Source organism: Anopheles gambiae, chromosome 2, assembly GCF_943734735.2.
Source record: "Anopheles gambiae chromosome 2, idAnoGambNW_F1_1, whole genome shotgun sequence".
In the NCBI taxonomy this organism is placed as follows: Eukaryota; Metazoa; Arthropoda; class Insecta; order Diptera; family Culicidae; genus Anopheles; species Anopheles gambiae.
In genome coordinates, this window is record NC_064601.1 from 52,595,925 (window position 1) to 52,611,111 (window position 15,187).

The window sequence follows — 15,187 nt, forward strand, 5'->3', positions numbered from 1 at the left end:
TGAAATGTAGGACCCCGTGGGGTCAATGAGGGGAAGGTGGAGGATAGGTGGATGAATTTATTTTTTGGCCGTTAAATGTTGCCCACCAACATAATTGCACACCAGCGTGAGCATTTTGGCGGCCTTCTTGAACCCTCAATTTCCCTCACAACGACTTACAAAAAGGCTCGCAATCGAGGGAAAATCGCACCGATTTGGAGCGTTGGCGAGCTCGTGAAAACCGCCTTTTTTGCACGCAAGGCAAGAAAGTGATTGCTGGTTGACGTCGGGTGCCGATGGTCAGGGCTGAGCTGCGATTGTGAATATTTTTAAATGTTGCATCTTTGAATACAATTTGAATTGTTAATTTTTGAACAATTTTTTAAAATTAGAAAAGTTTTTATCTATAAATAGACACCTATGTGTTTACGATCTTAACTGAATTGATAACGACATTTTTTTAATAACTTTGCGAATGTTTGTCTAAATTTAGCTTCACGCTCAGCCCTGGAGCGCTGTCACGAAGTGGGGTCATTTGGAAGGGTGGCTCTCTCGCGCAATCACGGTGCTGCTGTTTGTTTCGCTAAGCAGGAAGTAGAATGTGCTATGGTGCATTAGCAGCTGCTAAAACTCTCGAATTGTAGTGCAATACTATGAGCAATACAGATTCCGTTCGGGTCAAGTTGTTGTTTTTCGCGAAATCCCGGGAGCTAGCCGGAGTCTCTGGCACGGACGATTTCCTGGTGCCGCACGCTGAAATCAAGTGCTCCGAGCTGCTCGATCTGATCTGTAATCGGTACAATCTCTCCATCATCCGCAACAATGTTATACTAGCCCATAACGAGCAGTACTGTGCCGATCTGAGCGAAACGATACGCATACGCAACGGGGACGAGCTGGCTGTGATACCACCCATCTCCGGAGGGTAGACGTTGCCGCGACGCATCGAGATACAATAGATCATGAATTATCTAAAGTTAACGTTTGATAAGCTGGACGTCGGGGCGCTGAACGATCAGGTGGCGCACGAAAGCTGCGGTGCGGTGTCATTGTTCGTCGGCACGACCAGAGATAACTTTGAGGGCAAAACCGTCGTATTGCTGGAGTACGAAGCTTATGAAGCCATGGCGATCAAAACGATGAATCTGCTGTGCGAGGAGGTTCGCGCGCGCTGGCCGGATGTGGTCAACATCGGCATACACCATCGGCTGGGGACGGTTCCGGTAAAGGAAGCGTCCGTTGTGATAGCGATAAGCTCGCCGCATCGCAAGTCCAGCCTAGAGGCGGTGCATTTTACCATCGACGAGCTGAAGAAATCCGTACCTGTTTGGAAGAAGGAGCTGTACGATGGAGAGGGCAGCTCAGAATGGAAGGAGAACAGCGAATGCACATGGTCGAAGAAGTACAAGGACAACCATATACTGTAGCAATGAGGTTTCGCAAACCGAACATAACGTTTAGTGACGAAAGCAGCCTAGCGGATCAAAGTCACTATAATTTGCACTGGTGGCAGCAACACTACTTTTCATGCATGACTGATCACATGCAATCAAAGATTGTATAGAGGAACAAAAAGGGAAGAATTTCCAGCAACGAACAATCGGAACGGGTAGGAAAATCACACGGTGCTTTCAATCAACTTCAACGACATTGCCGATAGATTTAGATATTAGTATTTACCATGCAAAACTAGCTGAGTCATGTACCAAGTGGGCGATGCACCTTCCATTCGCAGGTCATCTTTTATCTAGCACCGATCGTACCCTAGCGCGTAGACAAGATCAACATGGTCGAGTGTTTATGGGCGAAGCCGAAGATAAAATACAGGAACTAAAAGAATAGTTTGAAAAGTTGACTATTTTTTTTTTCTTTGTTAAATTATAAAATGTTAACACAGTGCAATCTTTTTGGAAAAGGACCCCGTTTAAATATACACATATAAAATTAAAATTAATTTGCAATTTTGTACTTCTTTACCTTATTATAAGCATTTTTATAAACATACGTTTGACTGATCCGATTCTTTTGGCTAGTGTAGTTCGTATTGAGCGTGCCTGTTGCTTAAACGCGATTTGCGCGCTGTCGTGTAGAAACGCTGTATGCGACATATGCAAAACAAATGAGCAGTGTTGCCAAGATCAACCAAAGTTTGAACTAAAGAGTGAATTTAATTTAATAAAAATTCAATATTTTATCCCAGTTTACTATTCAAAAATTAGAATAATTTACAGTCTTTTTGAAAATAGTTCAGAATAGAGTAAATCGCTTAAAATTAAACAGACAAAAGATCAAACAGAAGAGCCTACCCGATGCCATGTCAAACTTCAATTCAATATGGCGTCCAAATATGTAACAAGCCGTGTGTGAGCTGACCTGGTTTTACGAGCATTGTTGGCAGAGATCGATTCAGCTGCATCGTCGTTGTTTGTTCTGTTTTCTATTTTTGTGTACGCGAGAAAGTTTTCCCTACCGTGAGACATACAGCGAGTGCAACAAATTCTACACATGTCGATCGGGGTGAATTTACGTGTGACGGGCCACACGTCAATCGGTGGCCGCAAATACCAGGAAGACTACTTTTCCGTCGCCTATCAGCAAACGGAGAATGACCAAAATCTGGAGTACGCGTACTTTGGAATTTACGACGGGCATGGTGGCGCGGAAGCGTCCCTCTACGCCAAGGAGCATCTGATGAATACGATAGTGAGCCAGAAGCTGTTCTGGTCGGAAAATGATGATGATGTGTTGAAATCAATACGCGAAGGCTACATCCAGACACACTATTCGATGTGGCGCGAGCAAGGTAAACAACGTAGAAGACAACTTATTCTCCCTCCTTTCCCCGCCGCCCTCTCGTGCGTTAAAGTGCTGGTTTTTTCTTTCTTTTGTGGTGGGGGGTCCTTGTACGATGTTGGTGGCCTTTCACTTATTTAATGCATTGTGGTGTCTGAAGCGCTGCAAAAAGTTGCACAAAATCTGCATCTGGTGCAGAGGGCGCCCTGGGAAAGTGATTGCCGTGTTCAAGTGACATCCTGTTGGCGTTTTCATGAATTTTCGTGTTGTTTAATTTTCCCACTCATTTGCTCGGACGGGTTGACGTAAGCCTACTTGCTCACGCACACCACCAACTTGACGCTAGACGCTCATGATAGTGTGTGTGTGAGGGTGAGTGTGCTCTGTGTTTGAATAACATCTACCCTACACACAGACAACTAATGTCATTCCAATTGTACACTTCAGCTGGTTTTATTATTATTTTGCATGTATCTCGGGCACTGTTGGGCGGGAAACTGGCACTTAGTGCATGATTACGCTACTGACAATGTATGATGCTTATGGTTTCAACTTCATCTTCCCCCAAACAGAGAAATGGCCAAAAACGTCGTCCGGATTGCCGAGCACAGCGGGAACGACGGCCAGCATTGCGTTTATAAGACGGGGCAAAATTTACATCGGTCACGTAGGAGACTCTGGCATCGTGTTGGGTTACCAGAACGATAAGGAATCGGCAAACGATGGGCGCTGGGTGGCAACACCGCTCACCGAAGACCACAAACCGGAAAGCTACGCAGAAAAGATGCGTATTATGAGTTGTGGCGGTAAGGTAGTTACCAAATCGGGCGTGCCACGTGTGGTATGGAATCGGCCACGCATTGGCCACAAGGGACCGGTGCGGAGGAGCACACCGATCGACGAAATACCGTTTCTAGCCGTCGCCCGAAGTCTGGGCGACTTGTGGAGCTATAATTCGGCAATGGATGAGTTTGTCGTGAGTCCCGTGCCCGACGTCTCGGTCATTGAGATTGATCCGAAAAAGTACAGGTAAGCGTGCCGAAACAGACTGATAATGCAAACGTTCATGTACCTATATTTCTCCTTTTCAACACGCGTCTTGTTCATTAGGTGTCTCATATTCGGTTCCGATGGCCTGTGGAACGTGATGTCACCGAAGAATGCGGTAGACATTGTTCGGAATGCCGAAATGGAAAACGTACGCATTGCCTTGGAGGGTGGAAACGAGTGGAAAAATCCCAGCAAATTGTTAGTCAACGAAGCACTGGACCGGTGGAGTCGCAGTAACATGAAGGCAGATAATACTTCCGTCGTTATCATTATGCTTGACCCTCCTGGGCCACCGAAGCGAGATGTGTTGAAATCGGTCAAAGATACGATCCAGCACGCTGCAAACGATCAGCCTCATGCGGGTACAGGAGCAGCGGGCAGCAATATTATCCACCTATTCGACTGCATCACACGGGGCGAGTCGATGCCTGCGATGTCGGAGGAGCTTTCTCGCCGAGAACTGCCGGCCCTGGCTGATGCAAGGTTTGATAGGATGCATCATAATCTAGATGCACAGCACCACTATCATCATCCACACCACAGCGCGGAAGAATACTGCGAATCGGAAAGTCATACTAACGATCACAACGCGCTGCACCAGCCGCATCCGGACCAACACCACCAACTGTCCCATCTACAAGCTGCTGATCCGTACAATCAATCCGCCGTTCCATCTACCTCTTACCATCAGGACCTTGCCTACTCGGACAGCTTTGCCGAATCGTACAATTCGCTGCTAAATAGGAGCTTTGAAAACACAGACCACTCTTACACATCACTCTTTCACCCCGTCACGGAGCACGGCCTCGAAGCCGAGGATGTCGCTGAATCCTACCGCAATAAGGCCACCATGGTGGAGGGTGTGGCGCCCGAGGAGGACGACGAAACGATGTTTGATTACTCTGGCGGATCGTCAGACGATGAACTAATAGCCGCAAACACGGCGAGTGATTCCACCTACTCGTTGACCAACTTACAAACCAAATCGGAACGATTGCGGGCTGAAATGCTAGAATCGTGCAGCTCTCCGGATGCATATTACCATCAGCAGCAACCACGAAACGAGCCAAGTGGTTACGCGACAGGAAATTTGGCGATTATTGAGCATTTTCACAACTATCACCATGCACCGCATGGTGAGTACGGCGAGCATCACACTACCCACGGCCGTACCGATTCGCAGGAAAACGAAGGTGAATCGAACCGCATTGAAACGATTGGCGGAGCGATGCGAAGTTTAACGCACCACGGTTTGCACCAATACCAAATGGAGTTGGATGAGCATTATCACCAGCAGCAGCAGCACAGTGGCTCACACTATCAACCACACGGCTTTTCGCACGCTACCGCTTACCAGATGGAACGCTACGATTACAGGCACACGGTCAACAACAATGAAACGATAGTGCCTTGCGAAGCAACGTGCAGCAAGTATACGTCGAAGGACAAAGCACATCCCGTCTTGGAACCAACGGTGGTGCAACACCGGAACGATGAACTCATACCGGCCGAACATTCCCGCGCGAATGAAGGCGAGGAGGAAGACAGCTCATCGTCGGATGGACCGGCCCAGCACCAGATCATTGCCATCCACGGTCATCGCATCCAAATAAACGAGGTTTCGTCGTCGTACGTCGGTACTGCTGCCTGTGCGTCGCAGATGCTGCTGGGAAGCTCGGACAGCGAAAGCACCACCAGCACAACCAGCCACGGAGACAGTGGCGATGAAGAGAACAGTGCCTCATCAACAACTAATGCTGCGGCCGGCGTGAAGCAGATGGTGCTGCCAGTGCTGGTGAAACAACGCCCAAGAAAACCCGGACCATCGTCACGCGTAATAACGATTTTCTACGAAACACGCAGCAGTCGGCGTCAGTCGCGAGCGCGAAATCAAACATCAAACAGTTTTGCTGATTGCAGTCGCAAAAGGGTGGACTTGAAACCTGCCTCGTTTGGCGGTATAGTAAAGCGACGAAAAGCGTCCACCGTTATGCGTGCCACCAGCATTGTCCATCCCGACAACGGTTCACCGACCGCTGGTACCGATACGTTCGTGCGCAGAGCATTACGCTCGAACGGAATGATAGTGAATTCTGCCAGACACGTGCTAACTGGCCCTGGGCATCGCGATAATGTCGTCGGCGATGCTGCACGTAGCATAGCAATGCGGGCTGCAGGTCAAACGCACCAACGGCAAGGATTGCTGCTGAACCATCTGGTAAGCTCAACCACTGCGCCCAATCGTTGTCTTGCGATGCACTCAATCAAGGCTAAACCGAGCGTGATTGCTGCGGACGACCGAACTCGAATAAGCAGAAGCGGATGCAGCACGAGGCGCATGAAGCTGGATGATGAACGGCAGCGGCAAATGCAAGCAAGCAAAGGGAAAGCAATCGCCTGCAGTGGAATTGATTTGATGGAAAGATCCAAACGAACGAAACAGCTACGACGTGCCCAATGACCGAAAGCGTAGGGAACGCTGGATCGATCAATCCCATCCCGTGGCAATAGGTGTGTGTGTAGTAGTAGTACTAGTAGTTTGGCGATAACGTAGGAATAGTAGGTTAAACAAAAGTTAAACAAAAAAAAAAGATTGTAGAAGAAAGGGCTGTGAGCAATCATATTTCGTCTGTATCTCACCTTCTCATTTATTACGCGCGATTAATGCGCAAAACTTCATAATTTCGTTCTCATCATTCTAACACAACTTTCCTTCTTCTGTTTGAAATTCTCCCTGCTATTTGAATTAGCCTATTGTGCCGGTTGAGTGTGAAAAAGCATAATCCCAACAGTGATTTTTGTTTTGTCGTTGTAAAAACCACATCCCAGAATTAGGGGAAAATTGTCAATTTAATCATTTCAAATCATTTCAACATCTTGTTCCTACCGGTGGCATGATTTTTATTGATAGTGCACTTCCATAATGTGTGTATAGCATAATTTATCCCCATTTAGAGTACAATTTTGTTTTATGTTTTTTTTTTTCTTCATGCGTTTGATAAAATAATCCCATTTTGTTTTTACATACATAATGTTCGTTTTTGCTATGTAAGTTATAAATTAACAGATTCTATAGAGCAACCGATACATCAGTTTATGTGTACTAGGGTTAAGGGGGGCGGGGGTGGATAATATATATTTTTGGAACCGTGCAAAAACACACACACAAATCTTACAGGCAAATAGTACAATGGATTGAAAAGAGGCAGGTAAAACACACAACTCGCGCACCGTGATGATAGTGCGTGAGTTCTGTAGTGCATTTTCTTGTAGTAGAGAGGCTAATTGGTAAATTGTTACGCAAATGTATGTGCAAACCCTAGGCCAAAGTAGAAACGAAAATGTTTTAGGTTCAAAAAGTGCCTCGACTGTGGTAGAGAACTGGCAAACTGGTAAGGTAATATCTCAGGTGGTCCGATCATCCAAAACCTTACGCAGATTCACAGTCGTTATTTAGCGCAATTTCATCAGCATGTGTGCAAACTTACGATAATTACGATTTATTTTGGTATACATTTCCTATAGAGCACCTTCAAATTGTTGCTGGAATACCGTTCGCTCGTAACGTTTTCCATTATTGTGTATGCGCAGGTGGAAAAGTAGCTCTTTTATTGACTGCCGGTGTTTAAGCAATTGAAACTACAATCTTTGGTGTGGATTGTGAATCTATGTATATTCGGAAATTGTGTAAAGACATAGCAAATAACGATAATGTCTCAACTATCAAAAGGAAGCGGAGCAGTACCCACCCGTAGCTATAAAAAAAGTGTTTTGTGCAAGCGTATTGGAAGCAAAGTGTTTTTCTGTTTCTATTTTAATGGTCAGAAAATAAATATTTTAAACTAAAAGATGTATTTCTTTCCACGGTCGAACCGACACCAAACACTGTACCACCTGTTAGTACAACCATCAATATATAATTTTATTATACTTCATAGTTTGCAACATATTTGATGCGTGCGACAGTTGCGGTAAATAAATTACTGCCACGCGAGCAAAAAGGTAACAGAGACATCTGGAGGTAAAATCAAGCACAGTACTACTTACTCAGCTCAAATATCGTTGTACTGGCTGATGAATGTGTCGTGGATGCGCTGCTTGTTTTCCACCTTCATGTCAGCGATTGCCATTATCACGTCCAGCAGTAGCTCCCGGGACAGGTCCTGCATCTTCGGCAGCTTCGCTACCTGGCTAAAGTTGTGCACGACCATCTTGAGCGCGTAGTTCTTAATGTCCAGCACGTTCATCTTGTCCGAAGCTTCCAGTATCTGCAGCACGTTGTCGTACGTGATGTTATTCTCCAGATTGTGCTTACAGAACGCCTGCAGCCGGTTGTTGGCGAAGCCATAGAAGCAGGGCGCCTGAAACAGGTAGAGCGAATCCTCCGGTGGCATCTTGGTGTCACCGTAGTAGATGTACCGTAGCAGCGAATCGAATGCCTCGAGCGATGGTGAAATATCGCCGATCTGTATGTTAACCGTGTTGTCCGCGGGCATGAACGAGCGGAACATCGCCTGGAAGTAGGTGCAACGGGCAGCGAGTATGGATTTGTGGGCCGGTATGATTTTCTCCTCCAGCACCAAATTAATGTCACAGAACTCTTTGCCACCCGATTTGAGAAACACGGCCATGTCACTCTCGAGCGTGGTGCCGATCGTTTTGTCATACTTCATGTCTGTGGTGTGCTTGCTCGGGTTAAGCCGCTTGCGAATGATTTCCACGATCAGTGGTTTGTCCAGGGCAGCAAATTCGGCCGACATTACGATGTTGTAGAAATGATCCTCCTTCACGATGAACCCGAGACAGTAATCCTTGATAAGCGTTAGTCCCATGCGGTCCGCGTTGTACAGCGCATCGAGGACGTTTGACTTTGAAATTTTAAACTCCAGATACTGCACGCAAAGCTGCTCCAAACGGGGAATGTTAAACTGCACCGCAAGCTGATAAACATCCATCATGATGAGTACGAGTTTGTGGCTGAATGGGTCCTTAACTAGAGCGTGTTGTGGGAAAGTTGGTAAGTTATTGTGGGTTGCAAAAATGCACTTCAAATAGCCGGGTTTCTTCTAGTCCATCGTACCGCACCATACTTACATACAATCCGATCGGTATAGATATAGTTAAGCACTATCTCGAACGCTTCCGGTTGTGCATCCGGCAATTGAACTTCCAGTATCGGCTGCTCCGCCAATCGTACATCGGTCGTTCCAAACAGTTTTTCGAAGTGTAAATTACGCGCATCCCGAGCAGCCCTGGAATGCGGCCAAAACGGTTAGCATGTTGCACTTTTTGCTACTTTCCACCACCGTCCATATTACTTACAAAATTTTCGACCGTAAAAACTGCGACCGGGCCACTATCATTGCGATGTGGGCGGAAATTTTTACCTCCTCCGTGCCGACGATAAACTGAACGTCACAAAATTGCCGATTCTGCAAAAACTTCCCAAAGTCATCGTGCAGTGTGCACTTGGGATAGCTGGAGAACTGGAAGCGGTACGTGTCGCCGCTGCGTACGTTATTATCGATCGTACCGCCAAAGATGTACATTGCGTCGCCGATAACGGCTGCTGCGTGGAATAGCCGACCGCTCGGAATTTGCGATTCCGGCGCAGGTGTTACAGTCGACCATATCTGGCTGTCCAGATCGTAGCAATGCAGATCGTTGGGGAGCGTCGAGTCAGCCGCCCCTCCGAACACGTACAGAAAGCGATCGTGGTGTACCATCGTGTGGCCGTACCGACGGGCGGGCGGTGGTGGAGCACCACGAAGTATATGTTCCGTCGATATTCGTCTCCAGCTGCATTGAATCGCAAAGGATAAACCAAAACGTATCATTAAACGCAACATTCGCTAGGGGATAGCATGCATTGCCCCGTATACGTACGTTTTATCTTTGAAGTTAAACTGAAACAGTGTGTTGGTAATTTGCAGTCCACTTTGACCGGAAAACACGTACATACAGCCGCGGGCAACGGCCACAGGGAAATTACAGCAGGTCGGTGGTCGATCTCCTTTCTGTTCCACCTCTTCCCATTGATGCGTTTCACCCTACAAATAAGGTCGGATGGGTAAAGGATAAACAATTGTGTTTGTAACGCTTTCGCCCGCACTTGGCTCGCACTGCTTACCGTCAGTCGAATGGTCCACATATCGTTCAAACGGGCATTCCCATCATAGCCCGCATATATCCAGAGCTTGCCGTCGTAAACGGCCGCACCGTGAGCACTGCGTGCCACCGGGGTACGCCCAATAAACTTCCATTCCGTCCACTGCCCGTTCTGGAAGTTGTACTCGAACAGATCGTTCTTGTTGGTGAGATTCGAGTTCGAGTGAATATCGCCAGTGTACCCTCCGAAGACAAACATCGACGTACCGTGCACGACGGCCGAATGGTGGTATCGGGGCGCTGGAGGAGTCCCGGTAGCAAACGCCCTGCCCCACGATTTGTCTTTCACGCCGAAGCGAATCAAATCGTTCAGCATGTTCTTGCCATTGTCCCCGCCGAAGACGTAGATTGCCTCCTTGTAGGCCACCACCGTGTGCTTCGAGCGACGGGCGCCCACAAATTCATCGCAATCGCTCTCCCGTTTCCACTTGTTGGCCGTATTGGAGATGGGCACATTGGCCGATATTTGCGTGCTCGAGGAGGTGCTGGTGCTGCCGATCGACGCAGACGATACGAAGCGCCCTGTGGACATGCTTCGAGCGATCGTACTTGGCCTATTCGCGTAAATACCGTTCTACTTTGCGATGCTTTGTTTCTCCAGTTCAAGTTCACAACAAATCGATAGTTTTGTCTTTTTTGTTGTTGTTGCCGTTCTGTCTGTATGTGTGGGAAGGCGGCTCCGTTTAAATCATAAAGTTCAGAGCTTTATTCAAATTGTTCCGCTTCTGCGGATGAGTGGCGCAGCAAATGGCTAATTTATCATCAGCAAATTAATAAGTACCAGTAAAATACTAACGTCCATTAGCATTTATTAAGCTGTTTTCATTTAAAATGCACATTAAACCGCAATTGAAACAAACCGATGACTGGCAACACTGCCACCATTTTGTTAACCGCTTTTTTGTTTCAACTTTGACAGAAGCTGCCAGGACCTTTTTGCTGTGTTGAAAACACAAAAAAAACTCTTTGGAAAAGTTTGTTGCGATGCTCAGTGCGCTATTAAAGTAGGATTTTTTAGTGTGATAATCTGCGAGTGGAATTGTAAAACGTTGTTTGTAATGTAGTAACCATGATCTCGAACGCTTTGTGCGATCTGGAGAAATGTGTAAGTCCGAACTGGCTGTGCATTTTTTTCTCCTTTTCCTTGCTGCGGTTGACGCCTTCTTTTGCTTGTGCCGATGTTTTCCCGTAGGTGTACACGGCCGGAGTCCAGCTCGATTCACTGGCCGTGAAACTGACGGATGTGGAGCGCAATCTGGACGAAAACGAGCTAGAATCGATCGAAAATGAGTCAGTGATGGAGTTGCTGGAGTCCGTGACGGAGGTCAAGAACGAGTACCAGAACCTGCGCAAAGATTTGCAGGAGGTGCAGCAGCTGCAGAAGGAAATGACCAACTCGCTGCGCTACCAGTTGCGAAACATGACGCAAACGTTCCGGGGGCTGAAGAAGAAAATTGAATCCAACTCCATACCGGTGCACCTTGTGCCGCCACCGGCCGGCTCGTCTTCCCGCAATGCAGGGCACGAAGCGCGTGACTCCCAACATCACCCGCACCCGCCGCATCTGCTGCCCCAACCAGACCTTACCGTGCACGATCACGGACCGAGGCGTGCCGCGGGCATGCTGAAGAGTGTCAGTAAGAACTGAGTAAACCGTTCCCGTGCATCGTTTGGTAAAATTCGAAGCACTATCCTCACTGGTATTGATCAGCTTACTGCAAACATCGCCTGCCGTTTACTATCGGGTATCACGCATTACGTTCCCATACGTTGATTCCGCAAACGCCACCTAATGGCGTGTGCACACTCACGCAATACGCAATACTCATCGCCATCGACATTCCTCGCTCGATTGAGTACCCATTGGGCTGACCCCCGTCCAACTTAGTACGGATAGCGGCGACAATAGCCTGTCAGAACGGTGCTCCGACTGCCAAAACGGGTGACGATCCGCTCGCCCGCTCATCATGTATGCGTGTGTGTGTGTGTGTGGCTGTCTGTTTGTTTGTCAATTAATTTAATTTGTTTTATATTGCATTCGGTTTCCTTTTGTTCTGGTTTTGTTCGCAATCACAACCGAATGTGGCTTTAAATACCAGCTGCAGCATCATGTTGTCATCATCCAGTCAGTGTCCTTCATCCTTCATTTTGCCCGCAAGCCGAACACTACAGGCAAACAACCTGTTCGGAACGGAAATTGGAAACTGAAATCCAACCAGCCGATCGTACAGAAATCGTTAGAGAATCCCGTTAGCGAATTAGCGAATCCTATGAAAGCATGCATTAAGCTTACATCTCATTCTGACCCATGCAGGAAGTGCAATAGCTTCTCTTTCCGCTAGGATAGTTGACGAGACCGCAGGAGGTCAGTTTTTGAATAGTACAGGGGTAGCAAGGACGCGAGCAAGGGTTCCAAATGTTTTGAAACTAGAGTGACCAGAGAGGAAACAACACGCACGAATAACCATGATATATCCGACGCAGTTGAAACCAAGTAATCACAGTACTGTATGTTTGCATCTTCTTTTCCTTTATGTTGAATCTGTTTGCATGTTTTCATGTCTTTCTGCATGTGTTTTATACAAGAATCATCTAAAGACTATCTTTTGATTCACTTTGTAATTCAAATGAAAAAAGTATTCCTTTTTGTATTTTTACACAGTTTAACCTTTACCCTATGCACGATATGCATGATTTTGTACACGATAATGTTCTCTTGCATTGCGATGTTAAATTAAGTTTTAGAACAAAGGGTAGTAGTGCGTGTTAATGCCCCCAACACTGTAGTAACGTTCAAATGCACCTTTCGTGCACCCAGTATACACACCAGAACAAGCTCTCACGTGCGCAAAAATATATGTCTTAACTATATTCTAAAGCATTTAAAAGATAATTAGTATACACGTAGCCCATTTCATGTGCCAGTTGAAAAAGTGCAAAAGTTCAGCTGAATTTGATGCAATGTTAAAATGTAGCGTAAGCAAACGTTAGACGTAAAGTAATATCGAGTGAGTGTTACGTAGATTTGGTTTTCTATCGCATCTATTTGCCTCGTACTGTTTGTGTCCGGTTGAACGGACAGTTACCAACCTGTATCTTTTGAGCACTTTATTTTTTCTATTATTAACGTTTTTACCGTTGTTAGTCAAATGCAATGCTCGAACTTACACAGCGGCATGCTATTGAGTTTATGCCTTCAATCATGTCAATAGAATATGCACAAGAACCCATCAAGAACGTACAATCATTTCCCAGCGCTGTTGTTAAAACATTATAGTGCATGCATGAGTAACATTTGCAAACAATGTGCCCCCATCAGCTCATTTTATCATACATTCACATACTGTTGGAAAATCATTCGTGGCACATCAAGTAAAACTTCGAATTTTTCCGCACGATGTACACCGGAATGCTTGGGGAAAGAAAGCGCGAAGTACGTTAGGATCGACTAATGGCTAAACAGTCGTCGTAACCTGTTAATTTGCTTCCAAGACAGAAAACATGAATCGTACTTTGCTCTCTTTGCCCCCGAATAGCTCTCGCTATCCTTCGGGATGCATTACCCACCTGCGATTATTAGGGTCTCTTGCGAAAACGAGAGACATTTGTCTATTTCTATCTTGTAGGGCAAACGCACGCTCGTGCGGACCTTGCGTGCACTCTATGGACAATTTGTACCTGACTTGGTTTGGACCGTATTTTACCTAACACATTGGAGAACGTTGCACGTTAACTACTGCAAACTGTAGCAGGAATCGGAGGGGGAGGGGGGACATCCTTGAATATTACCCAACGGGGAAGGAATTGATCAGAGGAAGCAAAATTCATACTCAAGCATGCACAGCACGAAGATACGCTGCATCCTACATCTTAGCATCGGTACTCGGTTCGTATAAATCCAGTAATATGTGGTACGATAATTGATGGTGTAGCAGCTAAAAGAAATTAAAAAAAGACTGTAGTTATAAAGCTAACATGTTTAGCTACCGGCACTTGAATGTTAAGATTTTACTAGTAAAATTGAGTAGCACAATATATCCATTTATTACTACACAAATACAACTCCCACTTACACAAATAGCCACCCAAATCTATATACTGCAAACTTGAAAACAATTATCGAACGCGATTTGATTACAACTAATAAACAGATTCGATATTTCTGAAACTTGAAATCCCATATGACGCTCACTGGACGATTGCTAGTGTTCTTGTTGAAATTCAATGAAACTCTAGGATTTACTGATACGCGCGTTATTTCAAATGTTAATGTTTCCGCTGATAAAACACGTATCTTACAGTACGGATATACTTTCCTCTCACGATCGACACTGATGATTTTATGATTTCCATTTCCAAATCTGATAATAAATGTTGCAATTGTCAAGTGTATGTAGCAATTTTAATACTTGAGAAGACAATTCAATTATTGAGAATGTTTCAAATCTCTAAATACTTACGATGGTGAAAAATGCGTGCAATTGAACCTATTTGCAATAGAACGGTATTTGAAACCGCATTCAACGGGGAGGGGGGGGGGGGGGGGTATTAATGCGCAAAATTAAAGTTCCATTTCAAAAGAATATGCATCCTTTACTTAGGATATGGATTAGATTTGGTTCAGCGGTTACACAAATCAAGGTCTTTCTGAAGTGTTGATCTGAAAATGGTACTAGGAATTCTAAACCAAAGAATAACTAAGATGCTCATTCTTTTTTCTCAGTGGTGGCAAGTTCTTTTTCTTGGGGCTCCACGCGACCGCTTAGGGCCACTGCAGTGCTCCATTGGATACGATTTTATCGTACGTGCTGTAATTTGATTTTCGCTGGATTATTTAGATTGATTTGATTGTTTGGCTGAGTTTCATCGTACAATGATTACAAAAAATTGAGATTTTTTCCTTCAAACCCAAATATATATACATCGGTATTTCTGGTCACTTTGCCCACAGGGCAAGGCGAGCTTTTGGCGGCCACCGTCGCAAAACCGTCGCAAAACGTCAAAACCGGCGTCGCATGTACTGCAAACCGACGTCGCCAGCGAGCGAAACTCGCAACGATTTCGAGGCGCTGGCGACGGTCGTTTTTGACATTTTGCGACGGTTATTGACCTTTCGAGTGAGCTTTTGCCCTGCGGTCCAGTGTGGCCAGATTATATTGGCAAATTTCGGCAGGAGCACTGTTCAGAACGCAACAAT

The 15,187-nt window shown here is 45.9% G+C and overlaps 5 protein-coding genes across 5 annotated transcripts; 4 read left to right on the forward strand and 1 right to left on the reverse strand.

The window, feature by feature from the left end:
- Positions 1 to 632: 632 nt before the first annotated feature.
- LOC3290998 (molybdopterin synthase sulfur carrier subunit) lies at positions 633 to 908 on the forward strand. Its single transcript, XM_562029.2, has one exon. It carries the CDS (start codon positions 633 to 635, stop codon positions 906 to 908), a length of 276 nt encoding a protein of 91 aa, XP_562029.1.
- A 33-nt stretch (positions 909 to 941) lies between these two features.
- Positions 942 to 1,933, forward strand: LOC11175460 (molybdopterin synthase catalytic subunit). Its single transcript, XM_003436728.2, has one exon. The coding sequence runs from the start codon at positions 942 to 944 to the stop codon at positions 1,404 to 1,406; it is 465 nt and encodes a 154-aa protein (XP_003436776.1). The 3' UTR covers positions 1,407 to 1,933.
- Positions 1,934 to 2,000: 67 nt separating this feature from the next.
- On the forward strand, positions 2,001 to 7,670 carry LOC1274435 (uncharacterized). Its single transcript, XM_313565.5, has 3 exons — positions 2,001 to 2,782; positions 3,345 to 3,801; positions 3,883 to 7,670. Exons 1-3 carry the CDS (start codon positions 2,485 to 2,487, stop codon positions 6,281 to 6,283), a joined length of 3,156 nt encoding a protein of 1,051 aa, XP_313565.5. The 5' UTR covers positions 2,001 to 2,484; the 3' UTR covers positions 6,284 to 7,670.
- A 49-nt stretch (positions 7,671 to 7,719) lies between these two features.
- On the reverse strand, positions 7,720 to 10,660 carry LOC1274442 (leucine-zipper-like transcriptional regulator 1 homolog). The gene is made up of 5 exons (XM_313566.6): positions 9,953 to 10,660; positions 9,709 to 9,872; positions 9,145 to 9,621; positions 8,917 to 9,074; positions 7,720 to 8,815 (listed from the first exon to the last, which is right to left on the reverse strand). Exons 1-5 carry the CDS (start codon positions 10,520 to 10,522, stop codon positions 7,875 to 7,877), a joined length of 2,310 nt encoding a protein of 769 aa, XP_313566.5. The 5' UTR covers positions 10,523 to 10,660; the 3' UTR covers positions 7,720 to 7,874.
- Positions 10,661 to 10,898: 238 nt separating this feature from the next.
- On the forward strand, positions 10,899 to 13,884 carry LOC1274433 (uncharacterized). Its single transcript, XM_313567.5, has 3 exons — positions 10,899 to 11,095; positions 11,183 to 11,623; positions 13,617 to 13,884. Exons 1-3 carry the CDS (start codon positions 11,060 to 11,062, stop codon positions 13,737 to 13,739), a joined length of 600 nt encoding a protein of 199 aa, XP_313567.4. The 5' UTR covers positions 10,899 to 11,059; the 3' UTR covers positions 13,740 to 13,884.
- Positions 13,885 to 15,187: the final 1,303 nt, after the last annotated feature.